At 29.1% G+C, this 15,592-nt stretch overlaps 1 protein-coding gene across 5 annotated transcripts in view; it reads right to left on the bottom strand.

The window, feature by feature from the left end:
* The window catches only part of LOC123291610 (fibrosin-1-like protein), a 396,899-nt gene that overhangs the window by 262,883 nt on the left and 118,424 nt on the right, over positions 1 to 15,592 (bottom strand). For all 5 annotated transcript variants that reach the window (XM_044871954.1, XM_044871955.1, XM_044871957.1 and 2 more), the window contains 2 exons: positions 3,143 to 3,265; positions 1,844 to 1,879 (listed from right to left, as the gene is read on the bottom strand). In XM_044871954.1, the coding sequence (XP_044727889.1) occupies positions 1,844 to 1,879; positions 3,143 to 3,265 (159 nt within the window). The remainder of the gene's footprint in view (positions 1 to 1,843; positions 1,880 to 3,142; positions 3,266 to 15,592) is intronic.

Raw genomic sequence — 15,592 nt, 5'->3', positions numbered from 1 at the left:
AAAAAGGATACCAAGAAATATATAAGAAAGCTTTTGTTTTATATGTGTTATGTGTTTATTGTTCGCGTCACACTAAACACACTAAAGTAGATTTTTGTAAGGTGCCTAAAGTTATTGATTACATTTCCGACTTTTTCACCGGAAAATTATTAACTTTGTATTATCCTGTGGATGTTATTTGTTTATTTATTTCATTTCATGTGGCTTTTTATTTATTTTTTTATACGTTTTAATTCTAATAAACGGTCTTCATGGTTCGAATAATACCTATTTTTGATTTATTTAAAAGGACATATTCTTTCAAGAATAAATCTTCACTTCTGGTGATTCCGTCTGAAGTATTAAAAGACTAACTTAAAAAATAATATGGCTATAATAGATAAAAATAGATTTTTCTTTTTCATTTGTAAATATGAAAATCAAAAATTCAGATAGGATCTGTACAATCAATTTGTAATGTTTCTTAGCATTTACCAGAAATATAATGACAGTTTCGAGTTCCTAAATGTCGAAAACATGACAAGAGGGTAATTATTGTAGGTTCCCTAAACGATTCAACTTTTTAGATCGATTCTCCTAAACAGGTTTGATAAGAATAAAGAAACATTTAAGTCTTGGTCTTTCAAGTGTATCTTACAGGACAAAGATTAATGTTAGAAAGATGCTAAACTCACAAGAAAAAGTTTTTAAAACAAACATGCCAAATAGTCTGATAAGATCGAAGTGTAAGAGCAAAATCATGAAGGTAAATGTTTAAGTATGTAAGCTAATGACAGTCAAATTTCAGAGGCAGATCAAATTTCCAGAGCGCTGTAAGCAAAAAACTCATCGACGATTTTGTACCGGCCATATATAATAAATTTTAACTTCTTGTATTTATTTAATAACTAGCACCACCCTGCGATTTTACCACCGTGATGACCGATCGCGTGAAAATTTCGAGAAAAATGTGGGCTTCCAGCTATATACAATCCTTTCAATAGTTTTTGCATAAAGAAATAATTAATTATTTGCATAAAAAATAATATAAATTTTCACATGCACCTTCTGCACCGTTAGGCACGTGTTTATTTTGCCTTAGGGATAATTTGCCCTTGCAAGTTTTGTTTTGCCTTAAGTTATTAGGTTACCCTAGGTTATATTGGTTGTGCAAGAACGACACTAACGCTATAGAGCTTGTGATACCATATGTGTTTTACTACCTATTTCGCTGATAATGTCATTTATCAGCTTCTCAGTTATTTTGAGAGACTGAGTGTAAATCTTACATGCATTTAACATTCACTACACCACTCCATCACAATTATTAATTTAAATAATTTTTGTTATGACAGCGGGATCGATCTCCCTACCCTAGGCATACCGCGAACGGAATTGGTCACGCGTAAACCAACTGAGCAAGTATGGTTGTTTTAGCCTTAGTGTTCATTACTAATTTTGACTAATATCATTTACGTCTCTCAATCTCAGTTTGAGATTGATCGGGTAAACTTCGTTTAGACCTTCAAAATGTCTACGTTTAATGACATTAAAAATACGAAAGAGGATCATAAAATATAATTAGATCAAAAGAAAAAGCTCATACACAGAAAAGTTCAATAATAAAAAAATCAATGAAAAACATTTCCTTTGAAAGAGCACTAGCAAGAATAAAAAAAATGAAAATGAAAAAAAAAAGAAAACATGTTTTCCAAGTTAAAATGCGAATAATATTTTCTGTGTGGTTTCATTAAAGTAGACCTGACACGCACAAAGGACACATACAAAAACATTGAAGATATACATACATTCTCATATAATAAAAGTAAACAGTAAAGTAGTAAAAAAAAATTGAAATACTTACGATATATCCTTTTCCAGAGCTACAGCGACTACTTGCCTGTGTAAAAAAAAGAGAAACAGAAAAGCATATTAGAAAAACATATATAACAACGCGTTAATACTTTTTACATGACACAGTAGTACACACGTTCGTTGGTTTTTGTGTTACCACCGTAAAAACGTTAACACATAACGATATTACGTCAGATGTCACGCAATAAAGAAATTATATCAATAAAATATGTCTAACAATTTATTGATATAAATATTATTATTTATTATTTAGGTTGTTTCTATTCATAATAAAAATAATAATATTTTATTTTATTAAACATTATTAAATTTTTGTGGTTTTTGTTATATTATCATGATAATTATCGCATTTTTTTTTATAGTTATTCAAGTTCGTTACGTTATTTTTTTACTGATTTATGATTACTAAATGAAATAATAAAAATATTTTATGCGGTCGTACACAGAAAAAAAAGGCTTAATATCAACCGATATGAGCTTGTCTCAACCTCGTCGTGAGAGCAAATATGTGACAACTACCGTACGGGGTAGAGTGGTGAAATTGACACAATCGCATGAGTTGTTTGTATGAAAGTAATATATTGTTGTTTTAAAATGCAACATAGTTTTCAAAAATCTTTTTTTAATTGGTTCTATCACTTATAAATATTATAACAAAGTTGTGATGTGATTGACACAACCGCATGAGCAGACCGGGACAACTTAGGTTATGTTCCTATTTTTGGAATACAAATTTGGTTTATTTAAAAAAATTTAGATTTTCTTCGGCACGGACATGCACCTGCGACCTACGGATTACTATTGATTATAGTGTTTTAAATCCAACACTGTACCAACTGGAATTTCGATTGGTTATTATAAAAATGATCAATAAGTTTATTTCAAATTCTCTGTAAATTAGTAACAGCAATCTTCATGAAGTTGAGACAACCACACATTTTAAGCAATCGTATGACTTGAAACTAAAATCAATATCTTTCCAAGAAGTAATAATTAACTTCTGTGATTTTGTACCTATGAATTCATATTTTAAATTCAATCCCATTCTATTGTAAATACATATATTAAGCTGTACTTATTCCAATCATTAGGAAATTGTTTGAAAGAATTTTGCTTTATTTCAATATGAAACGGCCAACTTTGGGATGAAGTTGCCATTATTTTAACTTTTCTTTCAATGCTTAATTTTGTCTGTAAACATTTATCATCGTATTGAAAGTAAAATTAAAAAGTGCAAGGAAATTAAATATAATGCTTCATTGGATTAAAATAAATAAAAAAAACTTACATCGCTCAGTCGATCCCTGGAACTGTCGGGGTCTCTAGGTGCGACGGAAGATCCCGTTAACCTTTCCGAAGCACGGCCACTGTCGTCGCTTGTACCGGCGTCCCCGTGCGCCAGCAATAAATTCTGTAACAAATAAAAACAATTATTAAATATGAAATGTGATGAAATGGTAATGGTGAGTGGTCAGTGTTTCCTTGGGGGCACATTGGCGTTTAAAATAAGCAAGGGTAGCAATGTTGTTTTAACTTTAATTAATTGTGTATTTCCTCAGATAGTAATGTGAAAAATTTCTTGAATCCTTAAATGTCGATGTTATCAGTTTCTTATTATCGTACCTGGTGTTCCATTTTTAAATGCGCTGAATACTAAAAATCAATATTAACTATTTTAAAACATGAGTGGGTTTATACGTACGTTATATCAGCTCTATATTCCACTCATCCATTTTATATTATCAAAAGAACAAATGCACAGTGGGGCGTAAGTAGATATACAGTAATAAATAGCAATGTTTTTATTTGTAATAAAGTGTCTCGGTTCTATGGATTTTTAAACTATCTGAATTTAGTTGCTTATATGTATATATAAGTGCATATTTTGATTGTGTTGTTTGTATAAAATTGATTTAGTTTGTAGTCAATATTTTTATTGATTTTCACAATTTTATACAAAAACCACAATCAAAATATGCACTAACCAATTCGTTCATCATGAAAATCAAATCCAGATAATTTACAAATTGATAAAACTAAGACATTTTACAAATTCGTTGTATGCGTAGTCATGATAGGGACAATAAAATCGATTCCAGCGCTTCCAGTGAAAAATTTTGGAGATAAAGAAGGCTGTTATGACTAATTTGCAGTTCTTTACATGTAAAGTTATTGAAAACACTAATTAATTAAACTTAATGCATTACAAATTGTGAAAATAAGAAATCAAATTGCACAAATATTATTTTTCAAAAGTAAATTACATATCATAATTATTTATTTATATTTGTGAGACAATAATATTAAATTTTCAATGTAAGTCATAAATGCAATCCATACAATTATAAATGCATCCATACAATTCCATAATTAAAGTAGTGTAGCGTTATCATGGAAACGCCTCCAATAAAACTCACGCACGATGCGAATAGATAACTAATACAAAAAAGGCTAAAACTTTTTACAACTGCATATCCACTTACGCCTCACACTGTATATAAAATATAACATACACATCAACTGTTTTTGTTAATTAAAAAAATATAGTCATGTAGGTTTTTTTGTATTTTATTTCTAAAAAGCATTAATAATAACATTTATTTAAAATTTAAATTGAACGCTGCGGGTTGCAAAGTTAATTACTACTATTATGTCACTATATGATGATAATATATGCATTTTAAAAATTATAATTAACTAATATTATATATATTTATGTGTGAATATTAGTATTTATCGAATAATTTTTATAATTTGATTTAATTGATTTGCAATTATCGTCTTGATGTTATTTATTACACAATGATAGCCTTATTTAGATTAAAATAATGAATATTATTATATTTCGTGTTATTCAAATTTTAATAACTGTAACACCCGATGTTCTCCATCTTTGTCACTAAGTTAATTAATTTATTCCAGAACACTAAAATATTTAAAACGGGATTGATTACTTTGAGGAAGTATAAATTAAAAGCTATGTTGAACAACACGTGAAAATTGAACTTTTTAAACAAATGAATGCTCGAAGCTATTATACGAGTCCAATTCATCATATCTAGAGCAGGCGCTAGATAAAATTGAGTGTGCAAAGTTCGAGGACCGCATATTATCCATTGATTCTTGATCAGAAAAGCTTACAGATATTGCGGATGTGTTAGAAACCATATTGGTCCAATTTTTGTACATCCCTTCCCCTCCCCAGAAACAGTTACATGTAAATAAGGAATTTCTCATTATTAGTGGCCAATCTTAATCAATTTAACAAGTTCTACCTACCGTAGAAACTTTTTTTAGAAAAAGGATTTCACGCCAACTCTTAATTAGACGTATTAAGAAAATCAAGTATTCGCATGGGGTCACATTTGACCCTAAAGTTAAGAATAAAAAGGAAGTAATAAAAAAATAAAAACTTTCATTTAAAATAATTGAAAACATATAAAAACTTATAATAGCAATTAAATAATTTTTGGCATGATGCGGTTTGTAGGATTTCGTGAAGGTACTATATTACGTCAATAACTCAAAAAAATAATAATTTCCAAAAGCAAGCGAATAAATATTTCATAAATAATAATTCAAACAATAAAATTCAAACGGGTAAAGAGTATAAAAATATTTGAATTTTCAACAACACAATAAAAATATATTTAAAAAACAAAAAATGAAATAAAAAATCCATATCCAAATAACTCCATATTTAAATTTAAAAAAAATCGTGATCGACAAAGCTCCATCACTACGGTCTTATTTCCCCTTCATTAGATGCTTCGTATTCTTTAATATAGCCTTCTGAAATGAAACTTTTAAGTGTTTCATTGCTTTTGAACACATGATATATTTCCTTAAAGTAAATATATCATGTGTTCAAAAGCAATGAAACACTTAAAAGTTTCATTTCAGAAGGCTATTAGAAGGCAAACAAGGGTTCCTTCAAACCCTTGTTTGAAGGAACCGATATGTCCACATTATCAAAAAGCACTTCCTTAACATAAATTCATTTCTAAGATAAATTTTCACTATCAGTTCAATTTGGGGGAGCTTTGGAAGTGGGAAAACCCTTACTAATAAAAAGAAAAACCATGATTTTTCGACATATAAATGAGAGAAGATGCTGGTAGATTGACACTCATAAAAGGAATTTCTTTAACAATTACTAAACTTAAATACAGATTTTCAAATATCTAGCTCAATTTGGAGAGACAGTCGAAGTGCTTTAAGCATCAAAAACCTCGAATTGTGTTGTTGAGGTGCTAAAAATTCAATTTAAGTATACATCGATATTGTTGAAATTTGCCGCCACTTGTATGAAGTTCTGCCAAATAAACAACCCTAAATATGTAGGCACCGAATTGCAATTCACTTAAGAAAGTAAGAGTAGTATTTGTACCTTATTTTCAACTTTGATGATGAATTTTGTTATAACTTCATGAATGTAGACGAAAAATAACAATAAAATTTTTCGACATCTGCCTTGGTTTTTGAAATATTGAAAGCTTAATTATTAAAAATAATATTTAATTTTCGATATTCTGAAATTATTCCTGATATCGAAATATTTTTTTTATTCTTACTTTTCGTCTTCTCAAGTTATAACATAATTCACCATCAAAATTGGTTATTTATATTTTTGAATTTGTGTCCACACTACCGTGCATCCTTAATTAATCGGGACAAGAAGCTTTGTTTGTTTTCAATAATTTACTAAGGTTTTAACTTTAATTTAAATATTTTTTCCTTTTTAATTTCCCACGACTAGTTTCGGAGAAATCAATGAAAATATATCATTCATCTACCGTTTTCCCATAAGATAAATGTTAAATATGCCTACTTTTAAAGTCATTTATTTATATAAATAATCACCCTCCCCCCCTCTCAAAATTTTAGAATTGATTTAGTCTTACTCCAGCTTCATAAAAAAGAAATTTAGTCTTTTATCCAAAACTGCCCTGGACATCCTTAAACAAAAGTTATCCAAATGTAAGTACCTACCCATAAATTGTATTCTAATGAATATAAAATGGATTTACTACACACCCACACCCTTCCCCGTCAAAACTTCGATACAGTGCCATATGTCTATTTTTCGTGGAAAATATCACTAAAAATACATAAAAATGGGGAAAAAATAACAACAATAATAGAACACAATGAGGTAAAACTTTACGACAACAACGAGTAGAAAAAAAAGATGAAAACTGTTTGTTTACAATTTTTAGTTTGAAATATTTATTTTACCGAAAACAAAACGGGCGTAATGAAGATTTTTATGATATAGAAGAGTTAAGATGTGAGTGGAGTATATAAAATGAATATTTGATGTGAAACTTGAACGCCCCGAAGCCCTCTCTGAATTTATCATCTGTACAACTCCATTTATTTCTATTTGGACTTCTTTATTTTTCGTCCTTTATATTTACTTACTATGGTGCTCTATACTTTTATATCGCTATTTCTTTTTATATATTTCTATCATATAAATAAAGATATAAGGAGTGTCAGTAAAATTTCCAGTTCGAAACTTCCCAGGTATCTTTACTTGATCACTCGCACTTAAACCTCAATCTTAAGTCTGAAGTTTTTCTCGGTGCTTTAAGTAAGTTTTTTTTTCTTCAAATTTTAGGCATCCTGCTTTCATGATTCTGCGACCCTCTCAGAAAGATCACATAGGTCGTTATATCGACAGTTAATGCTGGCTAAATAGTTTAAGAAATCAAGTTCATTATATTTTAGCATATTTTGATTATCCAAAAAAATTATTTTCCTTAAAAGCTCTCACTCAACTTTTAAATGCCAAATATCTAAAAAGTAAAATTTTAGTAAAAAAGCTTGAGAGTATTTAAATAAAACAAGTAAAAACAATCAATTGACTAAGTTAATGCTTGAAATGCAATGTATTGACAGTGTTGATTACGGAATCGTTTGTTTTTCACGTCATCAGTAAAGAGATATAACCAGCTATACATGTCACACACACATGGCTGAAATTCCCATATAATACATAGTATACAATATTTGAATCTAATTTGCGCCCTCGTGGGTAAACAGTGATGATTTTGAAAAAATGTTTCAAACAGAAGTTGTTTATTTTTTATAAGGAACATTTCTTATATTTAAACTTTTGGTCTGTCTCTAACGGTTTACAAGATCAACCCAAGACCCAATTGGCCTATGTTGCTCATTTACGAACTCGACCTCACTTTTTACGACCTGAGCACGCTAAAAAAATTACAAATTGATATTTTTTTCCTTTTTGATTTATCGTGATGACAGACGGACAGACAGACAGACAACCGAAAATGGGCTATTAAGGTAATTTTATGAACTATACCAAAATTTTAATCATAGAATCAATATTTTTAAACGTTACTAACTTGGAACTAAACTTAGTATACCTTGATATATTTCATATACATGGTATAAAGATGACATTTTTATACATGCGATATAAGATCTGCGATGCCATAAAGTGGCAAACATGCACTAGGAAATATTTCATGTTTCAATATTTCTTATCTTAAAAAACTTTGGAAAGACCGTAAAGTAAAGGGTACCCAAATGGCTTCAAGCAAGCGGGGAAGGTAATGTGAATATTTGTAACTGGTTACCTATCATACTCCTGCAATTGTCCAAAAATCAGCTCAACCTTTTTTGCATTCTAAAACGAAATTATGAGTATTTATTATAATAAAACAACGTATACATCCCCAGAAATCGTAGAGCCAAGGTCTTCAGTTTTTTTTTTTTTTCACAATATTTCGAATGCATAAATCATGTAAGTATGATATTATACCTTATCTTAGCCACTAAGAGTTACTCATTCAAATTTCGGAGTTATATTCGCACTTATACGTTAGAAATATTCGTAGAGCAAATCCCTCAGTCATGGCCTTCGATTTCAAAACAAAAGACATCACGAAATAATAAATTGTTTAAAATATCTGTAAGGAAACAGATTCGACAACAAAATAATCAAAACTTTTTTGGAAAATAATTTACAACAGCTTTCAAAACTCAATACCAGAAGAAAAATAAACTTATCCCATATGTATCACTCAATATAATTTCATTCTGCAATAAAAAAAGAGAAAAAAAAAGACAAAATAATTTCAACCGTTTCAAATCTCTAGCAACATATTTGATTCCCTTCTGTTATTCGCGTTGTTCTTTTCCTTGGGGATGTTGTGATACCTTTTGTATTTTAAAAACAAAAACAATGAAAATAATGATAAGAGAGTTAGTAGTACTGTTCTTGAATTTGCACACACCAAACAACACATTCCGTTAAGAGTGGGTCGAACTTGTGAATCAGTTTTCTTTAAATATAATCACGATCGTCGCTATTATATTTTATTAACTAAATACCCTACATCGAGTTTACTTTGTACTTATAATAACACACTTTATAATGATTTTAAAAATTATAATTTGGTTTTGTTTATTATGCTTTTTAATGAATTTTGTAGTTTTATTTACTTTATATTTGAATATTGTCTGAGATTAATTTTTAATAATACCGTAATTCATTGAATTTTTGTGAGTTATTTCATCTTAACTGCCACTAAAGAATTGCATAGAATTTTCTTCAAATGTTCTTATTAAGGTAGTTCCTCCGCGACCGTCCAGTCAAAAAGTTTTGGACTAATACTATCATTCAGTGCATTAACTGTGCTATGACTATTATACATATACCATATATTATTTTGACAAGACTGTAGTTCCTCACTACTGATTCTAGTATACATATAAGCACACACACTATGACATATGCCTTTAACATTAGTCTTCATATCTTTTCCACAAAAATCATCGCTAAAACGAGTTATTTATTTAAGTTTTTTATCGAAACTATATGGTAAATAATTTTTATTTTTATTTATATATTTTCTAAATATAGTATTCTACATTATATTAGTTTTTCATAGAGATGGTGGACGTCATTCATTGGTAAATAAATATAATATTTGTAAATTTGTGTATTTTTATACACTTCTCCCATGTACACGTACAAATTGCGTCACTTTTAATTGCTAATATCTCATGTATGGCATGGTAAATCATCTTCTAATTTTAACAGCAAGTGTATTATGAATTAAATATTTTATATTCTGAGTTTTGAGAAATTCTTGGAATATCACTTTCGTGTAGGTACTACCTTAAATAATAAAATATGTAAAAAACACAAGGTTATCATACCTTATATCCTTCCTTTTGAAAAAAATCTACTGGAAAAAGAGCTTCTCATACATTCACTTAGAGTAAGATAATAATTTAAAAATTTAAGTTACTCAAGCAAAAAATGCCAAATTTTAAACATCATGCTTCAACGAAATACAGGACTTCGTTAATAGAAGTTTAGGTATCACTGGCTTTTACTTGGTCTTTTACTTATCACTTGGTTTGCAAGACCTTCACTCAAACTATACCATAAAAACATTTGATTAATAAATCAAGTTTTGATTTTTCAACCTTTGCCCAAGCCTTGACTTAAGCTCATAACTCAAGTCTTAGTTTGAAATCCCTTGCTCAAATCTTGGCGAAGGCTCATGAACCGAGTTTGTTGTTTGTTGATGCTATGGATTCAAACCCCAGTTGCGTCACATAAGAGAGATAGAAAGAGGGTCAGACAGAGTGCGGCGTGGCCCTTATAATAATATTTTATAGGGAAAAATTTGAACTAGATTGGACCAAGAAATCACGTTGTCCTATACAAACTTTCCCCCCGTTTATCATCCCCTCAGGGGTAGAATTTCCGAAAATCCTTTCTTATCGGATGATTACGTCATACAAAATACACCTACCAAGTTTCAGATTTCTACGATCAGCGATTTAAGTTGATCCGATTTGATAAGTATAGATAATACTATGAAAACCGAAGCCGGGAAATGAGATTACATCCAATTTTTTACTTACACCCAGACTTGAACGAAGACCGGAAGCCAAAATTTAGTCACAATCTGACTTCCAAACTTGAACTACCATTATCGTTGATAGAAATGCTAATAGAAAAGTGAGTTGCAATCCTGACTTCAAAGCTTGAACCAGTACTGGCACGGTTGATATTTTCTCTATGGGTAATACATAATACGTTTTGGGTTTTCTTACTACATTGACTTTCCTATAATACGAAACTCATAAATTTTATGAAAAAAGTCCCCTAAATTGAATTTATTACTAAAGGGCTCAAATAAATAAATTTGATGAGAATAGCATAGGAAGAAAAACATATACATAATATTATTGTTGTCTAATATGTTATGTTAATCCTATGACTATGTGACAGCTTCAAACATAAGCTTTGGTAATGCCCTGCTAATCACTAATGTTGCCAATCTATATAATGCTCTTCATATTGAAATTAATGATATTGCTGCATTGTGTTTTCACATTATATGAATATTTTAGTTAACTCTATAACCTAAAATTGTTAGCATAGTCATATTAAGTGTATACCAAATAACTTTACTCTTGAAAAAAAGACTGTACTTAATAATAATAAATAATAAAAATCTTTTAAAAAACTGGAAGCTTATATGAATCAAAATCGAGGTACTAAAAATTTTCTATAATTTTAAATCGAAAATTCGCAAAAACTAAGCCTTTAATAAAGAAAAATTAAAGACTTATATTATTTTAAAATGTGGTCGTTACTAGCAGAGCAACTAACAAAAAAAAGAATAAAGCTGAAGCTTAAGAGACACTGAACAACCTAAAAATTAAACACCCCCCCCCCGTGTAAAAAAAAATTACTAGACTGCCTGTTTGCTTGACTATTGATGTTCTTAAAAAATATTTCTTTTGTCAACAGTTTTCAAAGATTTCGATTCTTAATTCAAGAAAATAAGTATTTCATTTCTAAAAAATTTTTTGATCCAAGATATTTTCTATTTTCTTTGGTACTATTGAGACCATATTTCCATGCAACTAGTACTTTTTACAACACTTTTTCACCGTTTCGACGAAATTTGCCGGAGAGTCGACGAAATATGGAATTTAACAAAATATATATTGAAAAAAACGAATCAAATGAACTGCATTTAAAAATGAATAGGCTACCAAAGATAATAAAAAATATCTATCAGAAAGGCTTCTTCTATCGGATGAATTGTAAATATAGGTACAATAGTGGCTTTAATTGCATACCTTTTTATTTTTGCATATAGTTTTTTTTTTTTTTTTTTTTTTTTTGCATATAGTACTCTTAATGCATTGAGTTTACTCCATCATATTTTTCAAGAGACAATATCAATTTTGCAGTACATCTGATAAGCCCTACTTGCCCTTTTAGTTAGACACACATGCAGAATATATGCTGACATGTAGCCCTATAGATATTAAATAAATAGTTGAACAGTGCATTGTACTTTATTTTAATTTAAAATGAAACAAATATGACCAATTTTCTCTGAGGAAACTGTGAAATCGAAGCTAATTTCAGTAGTGATAATAAAACTTTAAAAATTTTCAGGAAATAATAATTGTCTTCACATACCTTTGTGACAATAAAATTAACATCATCATTATCACTCTAGAATATTATTTAGTTAATTATGATTTACGTTATGCAAATAATTTGAAAAGTCATATAATTACATTTTCCCTCACTTTAAACTTATATATTTTGATTGAAATGTCTTTATTTAGGTAAAATAAAAATAGGCTATTAATTTTCCTCTTAATTTAAAAATAACGATTTACTTTTATACAATTTTTTTATTAGTAAATAAAATAAAAAAATGAGGGTGTATTTATGTACCATAAAGTTTCCTAGTAGAATACAAAATGCCATTTTGTATGTACAGAGTTTAAGGAGGGTATGTGATTGTAATAAGAGATTAGAAACGATTACAGAGAGAAGGTTAATCATAAAATGAAGGACTGTTATGTTGTTAACTGTCTGATAGAAAGATATTATTTTTACCTCGAAAATCTAAACTAAAAATTTTATTAATAATAAGACTTAACTTCAATTTTAACTACATACAAGTACTTAAAAAATGACGGAGTTTAATAAAAACTTTCATCCCTTCTTTTATCTCCTTAAAGAACGAATTTTCATTAAAAATTGATACAATAAGCCTTCGTTCTCAAACCATGAGCATATTTATCAATTTTTACATTTCTTCAACTTCAAAAATGAAGGATAAACTTTCACCCCCTATTTTACCACCTTGCAGAATTAATTTTTCGAAAACACTTATACAGTAAACTTTTGTTTTCAACTATGAACTCACATATCGTTTTTTATCTTTCCAACTTCAAAATCGACCAAGTACCATACAAACTTTCAATCCTTATTTTAGCCCCTTAGGAGATTAATTTCGAAAAAACCCTTCTTAGTGCACACTTTAGGAATTTAAGAAACGTTTGTGCAAAATTTCATGCCTCTGGACCCAACGGTTTCAACTGTGCGTTGATCGATCAGTCAGCCAGATCGTCAGTTTCTTATTTTATATATTTAGATGAATACATTAAGGTGATTGTAAACCTATAGTATTGTAAAAAAAGTTTTGGTTTATTGCACGATACATAGTTACATACATATAAACCAAATACATGCTTTGTAGTCAAGTAAGGAGTTATTTTTGGCTTTACTATACCATGCAACAACAACAATATATAATATATTGTGTGCAAGTGATGCTTATAAATTTGATAATATAGATATCGCTCTTCAATCATCAGTACTCTAACTATAGTCGTCTCTGTTCATCAAATGATGGATCTTCGACCTTATATTTTTATGGTATTTTTATAAACTACAAAGTTGTCTATATATTTTAGATAGTTTTTTATCACACTCCCTACATTTTTTGATATAGAAATAACCAATTGAAAAGGAAAGCCTATATTTTTTGTGATTTTTGGCATCTTTGTTAATCAAAAAATGTATTTATACCTCCTTAATTGTTATTCTGGCTGCTTGGAGTCATATCCACCACGGCTGTTGTATCTGTATTGCTTGGTTGTGTCGTAATAATTCTGTGTGAGATAATTATAGTGTGAGTGACAATTACAGTTCTGGTGTAGGTAATAATTATCTATAATCATTCCATTACATGGTGCGGCTTGCCTGCAGCTATCTAAATATGTATGAGAGAACTTACTGTTGCATTAAATAAATGAAGGTAAGATGATGATAACGGTAGGTGGATGGCGGTTAAAAGGAATGGAGCATTTGCTTGTAATATTCATGGTCGTTTTACCCTCCCTATTTAAATTATTATAATTTGTAAATATTTTACTTTTTTTTAAACCTTGAGATATTTTCATTCATAACTTTTGAAAAATATTCGTGTTTCTTATAAATGTAAACATAAGAACATTTTAAAAGCCACTTTCATAAACTCAATTTCATGTAAGAAGTTCAATTTCGTTAAAAAACTATGTCGCATTTCACATCTTAACAACACACATACACGTAAAACTGATTCATTATTCCTGACTGGGAATTATTACAGTTTGTTGATCAAAGGAATCGCCCTATCAGCTCAGTTAGTGAAGGCGTAACCAATTCCGTCCGCGGTATGCGAAAACCCGGGATACCTGGTGTCTTTTTAACTTGACATATGCGTGAAACTCGAAAAATAAGTTTAAGTTTAATCGTGGAAAATGCTTCAAACAAAAATGTTCATTCAAAAGGCTCATACGGGTAATTATTTCAATCTAAGTTTTCCAGTTCAATTATAACCTTGCTCAAATTCATAACTGGAAAACGTTAGACGAACGAATTAAATTAGAAAGTTTTATAAAAGCGCAAAGATTTTAAGTGTTCGCCTACAGATCCAACATTATTTCCTTGAAGCATTTTTATCGACGAAAGTTATTTTTCGAGTATCAAGTTTCATGTATGTCAATTTAAAAAAGCCACCCGGTATATAGTAAATTAAGACACAAAATATACAAAAATTGGACATATTAGACGATGGATCTTTTATTTTATGGTATCGCCCGAAATCGCATAAAGAGTCTTCTATTTATTAATATTTTCGACGGTATCTTAAAAACTACTTATTTAGACGTCAAATGAACAGGATATTTGTGGTATTAAATTTGTGGTATGTTTTTAACTTCAAGCTTCCCGATACAAATACCAACTTAATGAATACATCAAGTATGATCAATTCCAATTTAACGGCAATGGCACCATCCGGCTGAAATTATACTCAAACACACTATAATCAATATACACAATCTAATTTATTATTTAGTAACTCATCAAAAAACCGTCTCATATACAACAAATTATATAATTATTCAAAATGAATAATTTACTTTGTCTACTTATTAGTCTGTTGTAATTAAATTTCTTATTTGAATAATTACCGGTCAATTAAAATGAAGACATGTATAATTAAATTAATATATATTTAGTGATAATTATGAAAATAGTAATAAGTAATTGTAGTTTAGTAATAAAATAAAAAAATATATATACAACATTGGTAGAAGCTATATAGAATTGTAACAACAGTATAATTACATTGAGAGCAAAATCATGTTTTTATATATAGTGAGTGTACAACAGTATATTATTATTATTATTATGTGTGTATTGATAAACTTTATTATCATTTGGTTCGATTTATATATTCAACAAATACCATCTTATTACATACAGGCAGGCTATTTTATATGCTTGAACATTAAATAAGAGTTAAAATTAAGGCCCGACTACACAATAGATGAAAATAAGAAATAAACGACAAAAATCTTGATCCCATTTGAAAGGTTTTGG

The sequence above is a fragment of the Chrysoperla carnea genome, chromosome 2 (assembly GCF_905475395.1).
Source record: "Chrysoperla carnea chromosome 2, inChrCarn1.1, whole genome shotgun sequence".
In the NCBI taxonomy this organism is placed as follows: domain Eukaryota; kingdom Metazoa; phylum Arthropoda; class Insecta; order Neuroptera; family Chrysopidae; genus Chrysoperla; species Chrysoperla carnea.
The sequence above is the reverse complement of the archived record's forward strand: the minus strand, read 5'-3'. Positions and strand labels throughout refer to the sequence as shown.